A 19,641-nucleotide genomic window follows, 5' to 3' on the forward strand; every position below is an offset into this window, starting at 1 on the left:
GCTCATGGAGACCAGAGGAGGGCATTGGATCATCTGGAACTGGAGTTACAGACAGTTGTGCTGCCATGTGGGTGCTAGGAATTGAACCCCAGTTCTCTGGAAGAACAGCCAGTGTTCTTAACTGCTGAGCCATCTCTCTAACCCCTCACTATAGGCATTTTATAACACAATCCTTTTTTTTTCTTGCATAAAATATTGTTACCATATTGGGTGTGGTGGTGCATACCATTAAAGCCAGCACTTGAGAGGCAGAGGCAGGTGGATTTCTGTGAATTTGAGACCAGTCTGGTTTACATAGTGAGTTCCAGGCCAGCCAGGGATATATAGTAAGACACTGTCTTAAAACAAAATATTACCTCCTTAGTTTCCATTGCCAGACATTTTACTTTTAATTTCTCTGGTTTTCAAACTCATGTGTATTAAAGTGGCTCTAGATGCTTGTGGCTGTGTACATGCTTTTTCATACATGTAGTAAGATGGTCATAGTGCCCTGTCTGGGTTCTACATGGCTCTTGTGCTCAGTATGCTGACCCTGGGATGCATTCTTGCCTCATGTAGCTCTGGGCGGGGCTGCTTCCTGTGGTTGGATGGTGTCTACTGCATGAATAATCCACGGGCAGGTAACCAAGCTTAGGGTAGTTTTGTCATTCACTGCTGGGGCCAGGGATGCTACATCTCAGGAGATGTTCTGTGAACCTGTCTGGGGAAGGTTCTAAGGCGGTTCTGAGCCATGACATGCCTGCAGGCCCCTCCTTAGATTCAGGGTGTGGTGGGATCCCACATTCCTAAGTACTGTTTTGCTGTCTGTTTTCAGAGATGGTTGCTCTCCTGAGCTCTGGGCAAGCATCTCTGCCTTCCGCTGCTACGTTTGTGCCCACAGGAGAGGTCACAACACCTGTACAACCATGGTGTTGGAAGGGACTGTGCAGATCTTCTTTGCCCATGAGAGAGAAGCCAGGGGGAGCACTTACCGGGAGGGACGGTTTAGCTCCCCAAACCTGGCCATGGTGGTGGCCATCACTTTGTGGGCTGTTGGGAATTGCACAGCTATCTGTGTGTGTATTGACCATGTTTACCTCTCGTCCCTACCAGCCGATTACCACAGCAATGGCTACACCGTCACCAATGGCTGGAAGATCCACAACACGGCCAAGAACAAGTGGTTTGTGTGTATGGCCAAGACTGCAGAGGAGAAGCAGAAGTGGCTGGATGCCTTGATCCGAGAGCGGGAACAGAGAGAGAGTGGGTGCCTGGGCGGGCCCCGGGCTGCTGGGGAGGGTCATGGGCTTCTTCCAGGGCGAGGACTGTGCCTAGGGCAGAAGAGTTGGAGCTACACATAGCAGGTGTTTTGATGGGTGGGGACCTCTGCGACTATGTTGGGACCTGGTGGGGCCAGTCGGTTGTACCACATTCCCCATGTGGCTTACTGGTCACCCAGAGCATCTGGAAACAGCATGTTCTTCCCCCTGCAGCTAAGATGATTGCCCAAGCTTGTGTTTAATGGTCCCTGAATGGGAATCTGGGGGGATAGTCCTCAGGGTGCCCATTAGGCATGGTGGAGAGCCCCTCAGGACAGTAACCACGGTGGTTCACAGAAAGATAGCACAGGGTTTGAGGTGCCAGACCAGGGTACGTGGGCTCCGAGCTGTGTCTCTGCCCTGAGCTCCTGTCTGGAACCCACCAGGCTGGGAACTTGAGGGTCTGGGCGTGCTTGAGACAAATGACTTCGATGACCTGAGCCTCAGTGGATTCACTCTCCTGCTGCAGAGGATGTGACACTGCCTCCCAAGGCCTTCAATGTGGCCATCCTTGCAAATTCCACATGTGTTTCTAACCCCTACCACCTCCTCATTTGACCCAGGATCAGATTGGGCCTCAGTTTCTCCCATGCACATCCTGCTGACCTGAAGTCCTTGCTGTTATATGCATCGTAGAGACCTCACATTTGCCCACATGGTTCCATCACCCCTGAGCCCATCCCACTTTGCTTCCCAGCCCTTTGTAGCAGTAGACGGGCTTTCCACTCACCCAGTGAGGAATCACACCCTTGCTGCCGCCCCTGAACCCCTCATCGACACTCTCCATTCAGGAGGTCATCATGGTCCTTCAAGCCTGCCCTTTACGCACACATTCCAGACCACATGCCTCTCTTCCCCACCTCACACCACCCAAGTCACTGTCCCCGGTACAGTGTCTTCTCCTGTTTCTAAAGAAAGGGGGGCCTGTCGGTAGCACTTTCCCATCTTAAATATCAAGCCAGAATGTGTTAAAATGCCAGGGGGCCAGATAAGCTCCTGGCTTTGGCCTTTGCGTGGGCAAAGGGCCCAACGTCTGAAACTGCTCAGGGCTGGGGTGGGGTCGGTACCGGGGCAGGGGCAGGGAGTTGGCCTGACTGGGTGGAGCTGATCGGTACTCTTGTGGTTGGAATCAAGAGCTGTGGTTAGCACTGGGTATATGTCATTACGAGGTGTGTGGTCCAAGGGGGCCTTGTCCTCAGAAGTGAATGTTGTCTAAAGTTCAACCTCAGGGCTGGGCACACAGGGATGGGCTCACACTGTGGTCTGTGGCCCTAGCCCCGATCAGGATATGGAACCAAAAGTCTTGGGATAGAATCTTGCTACCACCTATACTATTCTGGCAGCATGAGTTCCCTGGGCCTCGGCTTCCCCTTTGTAAAATGGAGATAATTGTGGCTTTTTTAGTGAGGAGCATGGGGCATGTGTCCGAGGCCATGAAACACTTATTTGCTGTTGCTTTTGCTGTCTGGGTGGGGTGGGGTTCTGAGAGAGAACATGAGTAGAGTTAAGGATGGGGCCCAGTGTAGATGGTGTGGAGGGTCGGGTCTGTGTGTGTGCAATGTGGAGGGGTAGGATAAGGCTGTGGAGCTTGGCTCTGAATTCAGCTATTTAACCCGGGTCCCTTCCCAGTCCTTCTGAGCAGTCTGGTAGGTGTGTGTGTGTGTGTGTGTGTGTGTGTGTGTGTGTGTGTGACATTGACAAGGGGTCAGGAAGTGCTCTAGGGCTATGCTAGAGTGAAGGTAGCAGGCGTGAGTGCCAGAGCCCCAGACTGCCTCCTGTACCCCCATGGCAATCATGTCCCCATGCAGGCCTGAAGCTGGGCATGGAACGGGATGCGTACGTCATGATTGCGGAGAAGGGGGAGAAGCTGTACCACATGATGATGAGCAAGAAGGTGAACTTGATCAAAGACCGCCGACGGAAGCTGAGCACTGTGCCCAAGTGCTTCCTTGGCAAGTGAGTGGCTCCTGCATCCTGATCCAGCTGGCCACCTTCCCTTCTCACCCTGCCCTGCCCCACACGCCCGTTTCTTGCCTGGAATCTCCCTGCACAGCCACCTAATGCCCCTCAGGCCTGTGGAGCAGCTCAGATGAGGGTCGAGCCTGGCAGGGTTCTTCCGCAGGCGTGGGTTTACTCGTGACCCGCTGTGTGGTCTGCTTCTTGTGATGAAGTATGCGTGATGGAAGCTGGGATCTTCCCGACTCCTCAGGCTGGCCACACTCTGCCCATCTCTGTCTGTTCTGCACGGCCAAGGCAGAGGAGGCTGGGGCTGTGCTTAGAGGAAGAGGGAGATGAGAGAGGGAGGGTCTGAGGCAGGCTGGAGCCCGGTGGCCTGAACAGTAAAGAGGAGACTGGAAATAGTGTCGACTGTCCTGGTAGGAAAAGCCTAGATTGGAGACCAAGGTTTGGGCCAGGGGTTTAGATGGGCTTGGAGCCAGGAGACCTGCTTTGTGGGCCACCGTGTGTACAGAGGGGTCTGGGCCAGCAGTGCTGGGGAAGGGACAGCAAAGACCTCTATGGACAGTGGTCAGAGAGATGGGTGCCCTGGGTAGGGGGTAGTTCCTGTAAGCCAGGGTGGAGACAGTGGAGGGAAGGAGCCAGACCGTCAGGAATCTGGTTTAAGATGTATGCAAACACAGAGCCCTGCTCGGTGTCCATTGGAGCCTGTGAGGTAGGAGGAGATAGTCTAGGGTCGGCCCTGAGGCCTGGTGTTAAACAGGCCAGAGGCCGGTTTTGGGAGAACCGGGATTTTTGGATTGTTCCATCCATTGTCCTTGGAGGTCAGCAGTCTTGGCTCTGCCTCTCTCAGGTTCTGGGGAAAGGAGAGAGCTGGGCCCAGGAGTCTTGTGGGAGCTAGCTTGAAAGGTCAGAGAGGCCTAACCTGGTTGTTTCCATTTCTAATCCCTGATTCCACTGCAAAGGAGCCTTTTTTTCTAGCAGCGCCCCCCACCCCCTTTTTGCCAGCCCAGCCGGATGGGATAACCTGTCTGTGATTAAGGCTTCTGAGACCTGGCTCCTCAGGAAGGATTAGAGGAGATTTCTCTTGCTGCCCACTTGAACCCCAGCCAGCATTGCAGCTCCTGTAACCACGGGGCCTGGAGGACCTGACTTCCCGTTAAGAGAACATGCTTCTTCAGCTTGGCTTCCCTCTGTGCCCACCTGGGCTTCCAACACTCCTTACCCACCAGTGTGCAGCTCCTGAAATCTCCAGGAGCCCTGGTCCCCTCTGTACGATGAATAGGTGGCTGGGACACAGGTCTCCCCAGCCCTTAATCAGATCTGTCGCATTTGGGTATGGCCTTTAATCTCACCATGAGGCAGGTGACTGCCATTGTCCCCATTTTAAAGGTGAAGAAACTGAGACATGGAGAGGGGAAGCGTTTGTGCAGTCCCACTGCCCTGTGTGGAGATGGGGTTTGTACTCGGGACCGGGTGACTCCAGAGCTGATGTTCTCTCTCACAGCCTCCATGTTTGGTTCATTTCAATCCCTCTCCAGCATTTGTTGCTTTCTCTCCATCATTGCTTTCTCCATGTCTGTCTGCTACTGGACAGGGACTCCCTGGCTGCCGTGTGTCTGGTTTATCATCAAGACCTTTTAGGTCTGAGCTTCGAGTCAGACTGGGGCCATGTCTTACTCCCCTGTCTTCCTGCTGGGTGACTTTGGACTTGGGGTTAATGTCTCTCGGTCTCAATCAGTGATAATTAAGGAGGAAGAAAGGCTGGAGGACCCAGTGGGAATGCAGCAGCCCTCAGCACAGTGCTGGCCAGAACACTGACAACACATGTGGACCATGTGTGCATCATGTTACAGGGACAGGTGTGAAGAAGCAGCCATTTGGGTCCCAATCAGAAACTAATAGACTTCACATTTCAGTGATAAAAATCTATGTACTGTGAGAAGCACACTGTGTGTGTGTGTGTGTGTGTGTGTGTGTGTGTGTGTGTGTGTGTGTGTGTGTGTGTACCCGCCTTGCAGCATCCTCAGATTAGCTGGAGAGACAAAAATTGCTCCCTCCCTCCATCCCTTTCTGGTCCAGCAAGCAGCAGGGAACAGACATCTGCCCACAGGGAAATGACCGTCCCTACAGGAATAGGCCAGCAGACAAATGGAGAGATTAAAGAAGGAACCCACTGGGCCCGTGAACACCGCAAGGCAGTTGTGGAGTGATGTGAAGGGAGAGTGGTGGAGCTGATTTAGCCAGGGAGGGTGAGGTGGGCCTCTTATGGGAGGTGACGTTTTAACCAAGATCTGAGTGAACAGCAGGCCTGGGTAGGGCGTGGAAGATGCAGGGGTCCGGTGGCTTGTGTGAGCTGTGGTGCTGGAGTAGCAGGAGTCCTGGGTTGGCAAGGATGGCATGAGGCCAGGAGTTCGCAGAGCTGCATCTGGTGGCACTGGGTCAGGGGTCAGATCTTAGTTGAGGGGCTCGGGGAGGCTCAGTAGCTGAGAGAAAGGACCACTTGGATCAAGGTGCGCCAGTCAGACAGTTCGGGAAGCTTTCTGGGAAGGCGAACGCGTTTGCTGCCACCCTCGGCAGTGGTTAGATGCCATGTTAGTGCCATCTACACATTGGGAGTTTCGAGGCGGGAGGCTTTGCTGGAGCAGCTCTGTGTGTACAGCTGCATGTAACAGAGACCAGACTGGGTGCTGTGCACACGCCTGCGACCCCGGCCCTCGGGAGGCTGAGGTTCGAGCAGTGAGCAAGGCAGGCCTGCGTGCCATAGCAAGATCTGTCTCAGAAACTAACCAGCCAACCCCAGAAGATCGAACGACTTGTCAGGGACTGGGGGACGGCCCAGTGGTAAAAGGCCTGCTGGCCAGGCATGGGGACCTGAGCTCAGATACCCAGCACCCCTGTAAAAATCTGTGATCCCCGGGCTGGGGGAGGCGGGTGGAGACAGGTGGGATCCATGGGGCTTGCTGACAAGCCAAGGTAGCAGCAATGGGGACCCTGTCTCAAAAAAATAAAGTAGAGAATGATAGAGGAAGATACCCCAACATTGACCTTTGACCTCCGCGCACACGGCTTGAACAGGCATCACCGTGCACATTGGCAGGGGACTTTGTGCCTGGGGCTCACAGGTGTGCATATCAACCCCAGGCTCCAGGCACTGGAGATCTTGGCCCATGCAGGAGACAGGCAAAAAGATGTTTGGTTTTGGGGAGTATGTGGCACATGGTGCCTCTGGTCAGGTGCTCTCAAAAGAATGGCAAGAGATGTGCCCAGGTGTCCTCTGTGCCAGCCTTGGCCCGGGCTGAACAACGTCTGCTGGGCAGGAAGGAGGGGGGGGAGAATGGAAGCAGCCTCACTGTCTGTGGCCTCCATCCTCAACCTCAGTCCCCTTACACTGGTGGGGACCCCCCTTGTCTCGGTGCCTCCCACTGCTGAGGGAACGTCTCTCTGAAAGCCTGGGCCTGTTGCCCTTCATAACCCACCCCAGAGCTACTGTCAGATCCCAGCTCTCTACCCCTACCTGTCACTCAGAGCTGGTGTGCACGCTGCTGTCCAGTTCGGAACACCCCTCCACCCGAGACCCTGCTGGCCCAGCACAAGTGGAAACCTGGGGACGGGGTTCAGAAAATACCGGGTTAGGCAACAGCATTTAACACCTGGGAGCTTCATAGGAAATACCGAGTTCCCCCTTTCTTGGAGAGTTGGACCCACAGGGTTATGGGGGGCCCTTTGAGCAACAGCTCAGCTTTGATTGGCTTGGCACAGTTCCCACCTGGCCAGCATCCCATCCTCCCTCCCTCGTTCAGAGTTCGAGGTTCCTGCGGAAGAAGAGATTACCTTTATCTCCTTACCCCCTGGGTCCCAGCTTAAAGTTTCATAGGATTAAAAAATCCACCCACTAATTCCAGATGTCCCTAAGCAAAGCAGTTGTCAGCTGCATCCTGTTGGGCTGTGTCCAGCTGCATCTCGTTCCCAGATAGGAAAAGCTTTGCTTCAGTTTTGCCCAATAAACTAAGATCCAGCTTGGTTTCCTAAAGGATAGAACCAGTCACCAATCACTTGCTCTCCTCTGTCCTCCATCTGTCTTCTACCCCCACAGCCACTTTGGGATACTTCCTGTCCCACTCTGGCTACAGGGCTGTTGATCCCTGTTAGGGGTGGCCCTGGATAGGACAGCTGGTGAGCAGCCTTGCCCTGAGTCTCCGGCCTCCAGCCTCTGAGAGTGGGCACGCCAACATCTGTTTGCCTTCTGGAGTTGCTGCTGCCAGTTCTTGCCTTACCCCAAGAGTTGAGACTTTGAGAGCAGAATCAGCGGCAGGGTTGGGAGGTAGGGGTGGGAGGTGCTGTGTAGGGGAACACAGAACCTGGGAAGTTCCCACCTAGGTGCCAGAAATGTACCTATTTCTTTCCCACCTCCCTGGGGGTCCTGTGGGCTTCCTGAATGCTTCACAATGTTCTACCTCCATTAAGGGCAGGTCCTTCCTCTGCCAGCACTGAAAGCTAAAAATAGTGCCCCCTGCTGTAACCGGAGGTGGGACAGCTGGTTCCCATAAAGAGGGGGCTGGGCAGTGCTGCCCACACTCATGGGCACTGCCTGCTCCAGGCTCACCCTCTTCCGCTGACTCCAGTGGGCTGAAATCTGTGCTGAGCCCTGAGCTGTCACCTGGAGCCAGAAAAGCTACCTGTCTCACTGTGCCCCCAACCTTCCTGCCGACCCTGGAACATTCCTTCTTGCTTATTCCTCGTTTGTTGAGTAGAGGACTCTTAAGTCCCAGAGTGTATCAGGGAAAGAGCCATGAACAAGATCAATCTCTGTCATCCAGGGGTTGCATTCTGGGTGTCTGTGTGGGCAGGGAGGGGGCTGATAAACACACACATGAATTTGTAAAGTCATTGCTACAGAGAGTAGGGGGGGCAGACAGGATGGGCGAGCTGCTGGGCCGGGCCTGTGGGTGGTATGGAAAGAAGAGCCGGGGAAGGGCATTTCTGGGTAGATGAACAGCAATTGCAAGGGCCCTGAGGCATGATGGAGTCTAGAATTTTTTTAAAGAAGGGAACAGGGGTGAGTGGGCACAGAGGATAGGGCCCAGAAGGCTGCTCTAGGGATGATGTTCTGGGTGTGGAGTTGGGCGTGGCTGATGGAGGCACACGTATCTGGGCAGGTGTGTGGGACAGTTGAGGCAGAGTTGAATTTCCTTCTGAGTAAGGGGGAAAGCACCGGGGCATTGTGAGGCCAGAGAGCATGTGATTTGAGTCACCTGTCCAGTGAGCCTTCTGGGCTTGGCATTGTCTCCTGCTTATTTTGTGTGTTTCATCTACATACTACATGCATACATACATGCACATCTAGTATCCACTCACCCCCCATCTAGCCACACCCTCCTCCAGCTATCCATGTGTACTTCTACCATCCACCCAGCATTTCCTGTCCCCCCAGCCCCGCCCTCCACTCCATATCTACTCATCCATCCAGCATCGATCTCTGATGGTTTCCATCTGTTCTTGTCATTTGCCTACACACCACATGGTCTGGTGTATATCCACTGGCTTATGCCTCCATCCACAAATCCACTGTGGGGTTGTCTATCTGCCCACCCATGTACTTCCCTCCACCCATTCATCATCCGTCCTCTATCTGTCCATCACTAATTCACCCACCGACTTATCCATCCACCCGCACCCATCCATCCATGTACTTACTCATCATCTGTCCATCCATCCATCCATAACCTACCCACCTTCCACTTACCTGTCATCTCTTCATCCACTTGTCCGTGATCTACACATCACACATTCATCTGTCATCCATCCATCTGTCCATCCATCCACCCATCTGCCCACCCACCCACCCACCTACCTATCCATCCACCAATTCATAAGCTGCCTGATCTATCCTTCCATGCACCCATCCATCTGTTCATCTACTCACCTACCCACCCAAACATCTCTCCAACATTTATTCATCCACCAAACATCAACCATCCATCCATCCTTTGACTCTTCCATCTGTACATCTCCCTACCCACTAGCCCATCATTCACCCATCCACCCACCCATTATATCTATCATTCATTCACACATCTATTCCTCTATCATTTCTCCATCTACCAAGCATCCACCATCCACCTAACCATGCACCTATCCACTCATCCATTCATGTGCCTGCCACCCACCCATTCATCCACCCTCCCCGCCCAGTCCAGGTGGATGAGGCAGACCTGTGTGTGACTGGTCTTAGCCACTTGAAAAGGCACAAGCTTTTCCACTGTCTCTTGGGCCCTGGCTCCTGGTTTTGTGTACCCACTGATCTTGAAGATCTGCCTGCCGTTCTCGGGGTGGATGGGGCCAGGCCAGCTTGGTTCTGGTTCCAGGGCTGGGGACCATCTCATCACATCTTCTGTTCCTCTCAGCGAGTTTGTCGCGTGGCTCCTGGAAATCGGTGAGATCAGCAAGACAGAAGAAGGGATCAACTTGGGCCAGGCCCTGTTGGAGAATGGTATCATTCACCACGGTGAGTGGAGGAGGTGTGGCATGCTGGCTGGATGCCCCCAGAAGTCTGCTCCCACACAACCAAGCTGCTGACCCAGGGCCGTGGCTACCTCATGACACTTCTCTGGGGCGGCAGAACGCGTATTCACTTGGCACCAGCAAGGGAGATGCCTCAGAAAACAGCTGGCCAGGAGTAGAACTTTCTATTTGCCCTGGAAAGAGCGAGCCCTCTGTTTAGGTGTTAGTTATTTTGTAGGTGTCTGTCGCAGGTCCTTTGCAGCAGACACTGCTTGCACACCCGTGAGTGGGGCAGGTGAAGAGTTCTGTCCTCACAGAGCTGACCTTGTGCTTGCGGGGAGACGAAGAAGGTAGTGGAGGGTGTCAGTGAGGCGTGATTGGTGCTGGGCGAGCACAGAGCGGCGGTTGGTGTGGTAGGGAGTCATTTCAGAACAGGAGCTTGGGGAGGCCTCCCCTAGAAGTGAGGGAGGCAGGTGGGCTTTATAGCTCCAGGCAGGGGGACGACCAAGGCTAAGTACCCAGGGGGATGCTGAGTGATCTCCAGGGAACAGCATGGAAGGCAGCCTCCCGCGTGGACAGGGCCATTTTAGGAAGTGAGAGAGACTGGCCTGTGAAGTCTGAAGGCTCATGGGAGTCACTATAGAAGTGACTTGGGCCGAGGTTGATGCTGTGGAGGATGGTCCTACCACACTAAGCGCTGGCCCAGCCCTGTGGGCCACTGAGTCAGCCAGGAGCCACTGAGTGTCCAGGTGGGAGGGGAGAGTCCCCGTTCTTAGAGTTTCGGCCTTTTGGCTACACACAGAATCTGCTTCTGGGTCTAAGTTGTCCCCAGCAGAATCGGAAGGGTAGCTATCAAGATCCCAGCAGTGTGGTCTCTACCCTGGAGTGCTGGGTTCCCATTCAAAGGACGGGCCCAATCAGAGGTGCCCACAGGTCTCTGCCGGGCCTGCCCAGGCCATGTGTCAAATGTCCCTCGATGAACTGGGGACCCAGGGGTGGAGGCAGAGGGTCCTCCCAGCCTCACCAGTCTTTGGGTCCTTCCAGTTTCCGACAAGCACCAGTTCAAGAATGAGCAGGTGATGTATCGCTTCCGCTACGACGACGGCACCTACAAGGCCCGCAGCGAGCTGGAGGACATCATGTCCAAGGTAGGACATCCTCCTTCAACCTGTGGCCCCGACCCAGCCGGAGGTCCCTGCAGAACAGGCCTGTGTCCCCGCAGCCTGCCGCTGCCCACCCTCCTCCTCCCAGCCATCCAGAGGACGGGGCTGACTCAGACCTTCTCTTGCTCGCAGGGCGTCAGACTCTACTGCCGTCTGCACAGCCTCTACGCCCCCGTGATCAAGTAAGTCCCCACGGCATCCCCTCTTGACGGTAGCCGCCTGCGTGGCCCCACCGGTACCCTGACCTCTCTGAGCCTCAGTCTCCTCCCTCAGACAGGGGTAATCACCGACCTCCTCCGTCAAGCCGTCAGGATGGAGTGAATCTGTGGGAAGTACTGCAGCAATAGTTAGTGTCAGGATAGGCAGGCCGACATTGGCGCTACCTGCTGGTTCCCAGCTGTGTGACCTTGGACAGTCGCTCAGCCATTCTGTGCCTGACCATTTCTGTCTGAGGCAGGACATGAAGTGCAGGGCACCTCAGGGCCGTTGCGCGTGCCGCGGCTGAGGGACGCTCTCTCCTGTATATCCTTAGCTCTCACTCCCTCCCAGAGCCTCCCTCTCAGGTGGACTTCCCTGGCTGCCTTTACATTTTATTTTTCCTGGGATGGGACCCGAGGAAGGGACAGAAGTGTGGGACAAGTGTTTCACCACTGAGTTCCATCTCGAGCCTGCTCTGGCCCCCTCCCTAGTGTCCCACCCAGGAGCTCTCCACACTTTCTGTTAGAGCCGTGCTTTCTGGTGCTCTGTGTCTGTGTTGTCACCCGGGAACCACCTGTCCCCACGAGGTTTTCTGTGCCCTGGCTGTGGAGTCTTGGGGTCTTGATTTCTCCCTCCCTCCTTCCCTCCCTCCTTCCCTCCTTCCTTCCCTCCCTCCCTCCTTCCTTCCCTCCCTCCCTCTCTCTCTGAAATGGGGTCCCTCTGTGTAGCCCTGGCTGTCCTGGAACCCACTTTGTAGACCAGGCTGGCCTCGAATTCATAGAAATTCACCCTCTGCCTCCCAAGTGCTGGGATTAAAGGTGTGTGCCACCACCGCCTAGCAGAATTTTTTTTTTTTTTTGAACTTTTACTTTGATTTTATTGGCTCTTGAGTCTGAGTTCAAAAGGCTGAATGGCAGGGCATTGGCCTTGAGTGGAGCAGCCCTGCACCAGTGTTTGCTGAGTGAATGTTTCTATTTGAGTCAAATGGGCCTAGCAGCAGCTTAAAGTGAAAGGGTTAAAGTCATGGGAAGTATGCTCCTCGGCTCCTGGCAGCAAAAATGAGTGGGTCAGTCTCTGTTGTGAAGTTTGTGACAGGATGACATGACTGTTGTCCGAGGGACCTCATCCAGCCTGTTCGTGGTCTGTGATGTCAGGCCCTGGGAACGCTTCACCCACGGCCCTGCCTCCTCCCTTCCCCCCATTTGCTGCTCTGTGCCAGTCCTAGGAGGTAGAGGCAGAGGGGGCCAGCCTCCTCCTGGGCCCCTGTGGCCTCTGCCTGTTTCTTTACTGCTTTTCCCTGGGCCTTCCAGCCTGCTGGCCTGACTTCCTTTTTCTTTTTAGATAGTGGTGGGGATTTACTTAGGGTCCTTGTTTAGGCTCACAACTGACCATGCCTAATCCTGAACATACTTCAGCGGTTCCAGCCAGGGCTATAGAACTTGCGTATTCGTCAGCTTAGGCCTGAGATTGTTGCAGTTTGACTGTTCAGGTCCCACAACCCCAAAGGCTCGCAAGATGGAGCATGGAGCGCACCCTCCGGGACACCCCTGCACACTCCGGGCTGGGCTCTGCTCTGTGCTTAGAGCCCCCCCCCCTGCAGCTTAGCCACGGGTCTTTGAGCATTTGTGTGGTGGCACCAAACAAGGCAGAGGGACAGAGGGCCTTGCTCACCCCTCCTCAGAGGTCCCTCGGCCGTGGACGGACATTTGTCCTGGAGAGGTCCTTGCTGTGGAAGCACCGGCCTTGTAGGATGCTCCTGGTCCCCAGTGTGGCACCCCACCCCGGGACGCACCTCTGCACGCAGGCAAGGCTGCCTCAGGAGGCCTGGCTGCACAGAGAGGTCCCTTGGGCCAGAAAGTGTCTGCAGCCCACGGCCTCCACTTCAGCTTCTGGTGGGGCCGCTGGCCTCTCCCCATGTCTGTTGAGGATCGTCTGACTGGAACAGGCTCCAGAAACCAACACGATGCCCCCGACCCCCGATACTGCCACTCATTGTCCACCTTTTTACCAGGGACCGTGACTACCACCTGAAGACCTACAAGTCTGTGGTCCCCGGGAGCAAGTTGGTGGACTGGCTATTGGCACAGGTGAGCATGAGTGGTCCCAGACTCTGTGTGGCTCGGGCTCAGCCATGTCGCTGGGGACCGCAGCAGAGCTGGGGGCGGACCTGGCTCCTTTCTGCTCTCCGTGTCTACAGTGTGACCACACAGGGGGCCTCACAGAAAGGGAACCTGTAGTCGCTGTCCATGGGCAGCGGCTTCCTTTCGTGTGGTGTGGCATCCTTAGATGTTCCTGGGGCTTGGTGATGCTGTTTACGCCCAGCTTCTACCTTTCTGCCGCTCGGCTCTGTAATCTTCTGATTGGTTGCTTCTCAGTCACACAGTGGCAGCCACAGCTCCTGGTGAAGCTCCTATTCCTGGTCCCTATAACTGGCCTCACAGCCGCTGGAAAAGCCATCAGGTCCCTTTGGCGGGGAGTACCCTCCTCCACCCTTGACAGGGAGGGCCAGGCCTGCTTGGCTAGGCGTCTGGCGGCCTCTCCCCTCTGTGTGCTGCCACATTGTAGGCACGGCTGGCTGCCTGTGTGTCGGGAGCCTTGGAGCCTGGCCCTAGCTGTCCAGGGGCTCCTGATCCAGTCAGCAGCTGTGACTGAGCCTGCCTGCCCTGCCCCCACCCCAGGGTCTAGCCTCTCTCCACCTGGTTGGCCATGAGATTTTTGAGTCTGTTGTAGTGGAATAAACCTGTCCTCCAAGCATTTGGGAGGCTGAAGCCAGGGGTGTGTGTGTGTGTGTGTGTGTGTGTGTGATTCCAGATTTAAAGCTTGCCTGAGCTGCAGGCAACACAAACATGCTGGCTTGGGGTGGGGAGGAGGTGGGGACCTGCAGCCAGGCCGCTAAGGGCGGGCACCAGGAGTCGGACCCCTGCTCCCCATCCTTGGAGATCACCAGGCGTTCCTAGTTCTGCTGACATGCTGTAAAGACAGAAAACCTAATGCAAAGTGGCTGTCAGAGGCCACATATGTACAAGCGTGGAACCAGGTGGTTTGGGGGGACAGTTGGTAGTCTAAGTGGCGTCCACATGGGTCAGACTCCTGCCCATCATGCCGCCGTCCTCACTCAGATCGGGCCATCTCATCCTCATGTGGCTCTGTCCCTGGCGGGAGGGGCAGTGGTGTCCTCTTCCTAGAGGTTTGCAGAAGCCCCTGCAGGCTTTGCAGGCTCCGTAGACTTCATTTCTAACACCAGGGGCATGTCTGCAGGTGACAAAACAGAGCAGGTCGGGATTTGTGTCTCAGAGAGCAGCACACTAAGGCGTACCATGAGGTCTTTGGGAACCACACTCTGTGTCTTTCTGCTCTGTCAACATTCCTGTGCTTTACCTTGAGGTCACATTGTGATCTAGAACGATTGCAGAAGGACCAGCCCCCACACCTCTGTTGCAGGCGGGAAGAAAGGGACAGTCTGTGGGCACAGGAGGCCACACTGGAGGATGTTGTTTGTGTCTCATTGTCCACCTTACCTGCCTGGCTTGTTGTAGAATGGGGGCGAGAGTTTCCTTACTAGGGAGGGATCAGGAAAGGGCTGTTGCTTGGCAACCAGAAGCATCTAATGGAGTAGCTCCCTTGTTAGGGGGTTATCAGGAGCAGTCCCAGGCATGTTTGGCCACCTTGGTTCTCGGTATGACACACCTCTGCCCTCATGCAGTCTGTGTCTCGGGTGGCAGCCTGTCAGGGGTTGCGCTTAGCTGATTCAGTTCTGGCTCCCCTCATCGCATCCCCTTCTGTTCCATTTCAGGGGGACTGCCAGACACGGGAGGAGGCGGTGGCGCTCGGCGTGGGCCTGTGCAACAACGGTTTCATGCACCATGGTAAGCACGGGGCCCAGAACTTTGCTTAGAGCCTTGAGAGCCAGCTTTTTGTATGTGGTGTCTCAGCATGGAATGCTTGTGCTTTGGCTTCCCCTGCCCCCAGGTAGCATGGTGTCTTCCCACATGCCTCCCATCACTGTTGCTGGCCCCTCTCGGAGGAACTTTGTTCTCCCCTCTAGTCTCTGTCTCCTCCTCAGCGGTGGCCCAGCATGGTGCTGGTTGTGGCATGGAGGGGCTCGGTCTGGCATATGTACACATGTGCACCCCTTGTGTGTCAGACAGACTCAACACGTCTTGTGCGTGTTGATGAGCAAGCGCTGTGGTGGGATGTTCTCGCTTGGACACAGATACAGGCTGCAGAAGTGTGAGCTGGTGGCAGGAGACTGGTGCTGGTAGGCCTCAGGTCATCTCTCTGCCCAGCTGCTTTGCTCTAAGTCAGAGTTAGTGAACTCGCTCTGCAAAGGGCAAGGCAGGAAACACTGAAGCAGCTGCTACAACACTGGAACAGGAGTGTGACTGGGTGCCAATAAAACTTTATTTAGGAAAATAGGCTGGGGCCGCAGCATTTGAAGGTCATTTGCCTGTGCCTATGGCCCAGCTCTAGGCTCACCTTAGCTGACTCCCCCTAGGCTTAGCTCCCCTGTGGCCTCAATGTGGAGCCTTGCTGTCTCATCCCCTCTCCTGCCCATTGCCTCAGCTGAAGGGGCCAGGCCTGGCCACCCATTGGGCCGGTTTCCTTCCCAGAAGCCGTTGTGCCCTCCGATAGCACTGGCCCTGCCGCCTGTCCTCTGCGGGAGGCTCTCATTTGTGGGTGAGGATAATTGTGGTCCACCCAGCCTTGTTCCCGGAAGGCAGCTGTCTGGGGATACTCTACAAGGAGGGGCACTTGGGCAGCCCTGATGCCCTCAGGGCCCTTCAGGGAGGGGAATTGCAGGCTCTGCAGCTCCCCTGCACCCTGCCACGAACTCAAGTCTTTTCCTGCTAAAATAGGAAAGGGCCAAAAGTTGGGGTGTGGCTGTGGCAAAGGGCAGGGTTACACAGAATGGAGGAGGGGCGGCACCTCCTGCCACGTCTGAACTGAGCCTCAGAGCCGTGGGAGTCTTCAGGGAGGGACTCAAGCAGACAGGGAAAGGGAGGCTCCTGTTGCAGCCTTAGAGCCATCCTAGGGACTTGGTCTTCTTATTCTGCTAGAGGAGAAACCAGAGTGCAAACAGGCGGAAGGATTAGATGGAGGAACTTGAACCCAGGTCTGTGTGCACCTCTCAAAGCTGGGAGAGGGAAGCGGGGCCTCACCTGGCTGTGCTGGTGACTCAAAAGTCTTACCGTGTGTATGCTGGGACTGCACTGCTCAGATACAGCTCTCTGACTCTTCCTCTGGCTCTGGAATCTTCTAACCCCATGTTTACAACGGAGGCTAAATAAGCAGGCTGCTTGGAGCCTGGCTGCCCGGCTCTGATGAAAGTAGCAATTTGTATGTCTGTCTGTTCCGAAGAGGTAATGGGGCAGCCCAGGAACACACTCACGTGACTCAGGAACACTCACACACAGGTAGTTTCCCTCAGGAGGAGGAACTCCCACCTTGAAGAGAGTGGGGTCTGGAGGAGTCGGTGCTCAGGCTGTCTTGTCCCAGAGCCTCACGGGCCTTAGTTGCTAACTCTGGGCCTTGATGTAACCTTCGTTTTTGTAAGATTTCTGGTTTTAAATTTGTGTGTGTGTGTGCATGTGCGTGTGCGTGTGCGTGTGCGTGTGCGTGTGCGTGTGCGTGTGCGTGTGCGTGTGCGTGTGCGTGTGCGTGTGTGTGTGTGTGTGTGTGTGTGTGTGTGCAGGCTCGCACTTGAGTATAGTTGCCCATGGAGGTTAGAAAGGGCATCAGATCTCCTGGAGCTGGGGTTGCAGGTGGTTGTGAGCTACCCAGCGTGGGTGCTGGGAACCTCCCTGGGTGTTAATGTGCCTGAGTGCACTCACTCATGTGCACTTGTGAGGCCGGAGGCGGACATTGGACATCTTCCCCAGTCACTTTCCTCTTTCATTTTTGAGGCAGGGTCTCCCTCTGAACTCAGAGACCCCCAGTTGGGTAACCCAGCTGACCAGCAAACTCTGAAGATCTACCCATTTCTGTTCTCCCCAGAGCTGGGGTTACAGACCTGGGCCACACCTGGCATGTATGTGGTCACTGCGGATCTGAACTCAGGTCTTAATGCTTGCATGGCAGGCTCTTTACCCACTGAGCCACGCCGGATAGCTAGCCCTTCCTGTGGAGTTCACACCTTAGCATTGGTGCGCAATTTTGCTTCAGTTCAGTCCTCTATCCGCCAAGCCACACTTGTCCGGGGCTTGCTTCTAGCGTGTGGCTGCCGGTTGCCAAAGGCTGCCGATCCACTGCCGTCTGACCATGTGCTGTGTGTCTGTGGCTTGCAGTTCTCGAGAAGAGTGAGTTCAAGGACGAGTCTCAATACTTCCGCTTCCACGCTGATGAGGAGATGGAGGGGACCAGCAGCAAGAACAAACCGCTTCGCAATGACTTCAAGCTGGTGGAGAACATTCTGGCAAAGCGGTTGCTGGTTGGTGCACAGTGGGGCTGCCATGCCTTTCTTCCCCTGACCCTCCTGTGGCCTGGGAGCTGGGCAGCTTCAGACGGTGGCCAGAGCAGGACATGTAGCTCTGGGCATGAGTCTCAGGCTGGGGAAGAGAGGTCACTGTGCCAGCCAGGAATGTACTCCTCACAAAGCACTGGGGTTGCAAGTGCTCCTGCCCTTTCATCTACCTTACACCCATAGCTTCGCAGTGCCTCCTGAGTCACCTACAGGACTACAGGTCTCAGGAGTGTGTGTCCTGCCCACATTCTTGAGTGTCTGCAGTTGGGAACATTTACCAGCCAGATCAGGAATGTTGGCATCCTAGCCTACCTTGGGGCTGCCTCAGGGCCATCACACATGCTGCACCTGCTCTCTGGAGCATTTTGCCCATCTATGAAGTTCTCAGATGTCACTTCTTGGCGTTCTTCTTGCTCTGTTCTTTTACTCTAGCCTGAGCTCATTCCCCATCACAGTGTAGACGGTCCCCTCCACACACAGTCAGCGGTACAAGCAGGGCAGACTCAGTAGAGTTCCCGGTGCCCATGGGGTTCCTGCTGGCTGATTGTGGGTGCATATGTACCCAAACCCCAACTCCCAGGACCCCAGCTCATCCTCTGGCCATCCTGCCCTGGGGCGAGTGTCCCCCCAGTTCCCTTTTACCCCGCTCTCCTGGCACTTGGGATCTCTTTCCTCTGTGTCAGAGGGGTACTGAGCACTTGTGAGGGTATCAGAGAGACTGTCCCGGGGCTGCAGGGAGGGGAGGGGGGGATGGGAGGGTAGGAGAAGCAAGCGACAGGTGATCAGGACTGGTCTGTGGGAGGAGGGGCTGGCACACTCTCGTCCACCTAGGTGTGCTTTGTACATGCTGTGTCCCACGACGTTCTGATTTCACTCTGTTCCACTGGCCGGGCCCTGTGGCCCAGTCTGCACCCCTCCCCTGTAGACTTGGGGCCTCAGCTGCGGGATCGCAGTCCGTGGGGAGCCTCAGCTGCGGGATCGCAGTCCGTGGGGAGCAGGGAGGTGTTGCTCCCACCCGGCTGCCTCAAGTGCGTCTCGGCCTTGGACTTTCAGATCCCGCCACAGGAAGATGACTACGGCTTCGATCTTGAGGAGAAGAACAAGGCTGTGGTGGTGAAGTCTGTGCAGAGGGGCTCGCTGGCTGAGGTGAGGCCCATGGCGGGGACCCCCTACTCAGGTGGGCAGTATTCCGCTGGGCATGTCTCCATGTCGCTTGAGGTGGGCCAGCTGGTTCTGGGATGCTGGTTGATGCCTTTCCTCTTCTTGCTTATACGGGGAAACTGAGTCAGGGACTTCTTGTCTGATATGCAGGGTACTTGGGAATGAGACTGTCTCCCTAGCGTGTTCCGCCAGCGCCACCTACTGGGCTTCTGGGGATGTGCAGGGAAAGCGGAAGTCTCCCTTGCAGGGTTTCTTACTGTCTCCCTATTCCAGCTCAAGGCACCTCGTGGCCTAGAAGGAGGGGACTAGACATTTGGTCCTGTTGATGTTCATTCCACATTCTTGGTCACATTGTCATGGTCACAAAGTTGCCACTCCACTGACCTTTGTGCCCTCACAGCAAAGGCTGGCCCTGACCATTTCTTCCCAAGGGAACTGCCACCCACCCTTGCCTCCTTGGGCTTTCACTTACAGCTCAGAGCCCAGAGCCTGGCTCACGTACCTCTCACCACTCGTCCAGAAGGAATGAATGAGTTTCCCGGAGCTTCTGGAACATTCCAGCTTCCTCAGCGAAGCAGGAGGTCAGTGATACGTGTGCTTGTCCCTCCAGATGGCTGGCCTGCAGGTGGGGAGGAAGATCTACTCCATCAACGAGGACCTGGTGTTCCTGCGGCCCTTCTCTGAGGTGGAGACCATCCTCAACCAATCCTTCTGTTCCCGCCGCCCGCTACGCCTCCTGGTGGCCACCAAGGCCAAAGAGTGAGTGTGACCCCAAGGCTGACGCAGGTCTCCCTAGTCCCTCCCCTTGGTTGGGTCTGTTACTTTTGTTAGTCTGATATCAGGTGTCCCAAGTGAACGTGTGTGAGTGGCGTCTCAGGCTTGGGGACACAGGCCCGTCAGG

General features: G+C 55.5%; 1 protein-coding gene across 1 annotated transcript in view; it reads left to right on the forward strand.

Annotated features, from left to right (window-relative positions):
- Prex1 (phosphatidylinositol-3,4,5-trisphosphate dependent Rac exchange factor 1) overlaps nt 1-19,641 on the forward strand; it is a 152,781-nt gene that overhangs the window by 105,909 nt on the left and 27,231 nt on the right. Inside the window, exons 9-18 of the mRNA XM_076571139.1 lie at nt 1,093-1,242; nt 3,107-3,254; nt 9,662-9,762; nt 10,803-10,906; nt 11,054-11,103; nt 13,131-13,206; nt 14,913-14,985; nt 17,404-17,546; nt 18,633-18,725; nt 19,351-19,499. Of these exons, the coding sequence (XP_076427254.1) occupies nt 1,093-1,242; nt 3,107-3,254; nt 9,662-9,762; nt 10,803-10,906; nt 11,054-11,103; nt 13,131-13,206; nt 14,913-14,985; nt 17,404-17,546; nt 18,633-18,725; nt 19,351-19,499 (1,087 nt within the window). The remainder of the gene's footprint in view (nt 1-1,092; nt 1,243-3,106; nt 3,255-9,661; nt 9,763-10,802; nt 10,907-11,053; nt 11,104-13,130; nt 13,207-14,912; nt 14,986-17,403; nt 17,547-18,632; nt 18,726-19,350; nt 19,500-19,641) is intronic.

This window comes from Peromyscus maniculatus, chromosome 4 (genome assembly GCF_049852395.1).
Source record: "Peromyscus maniculatus bairdii isolate BWxNUB_F1_BW_parent chromosome 4, HU_Pman_BW_mat_3.1, whole genome shotgun sequence".
Taxonomy (NCBI): domain Eukaryota; kingdom Metazoa; phylum Chordata; class Mammalia; order Rodentia; family Cricetidae; genus Peromyscus; species Peromyscus maniculatus.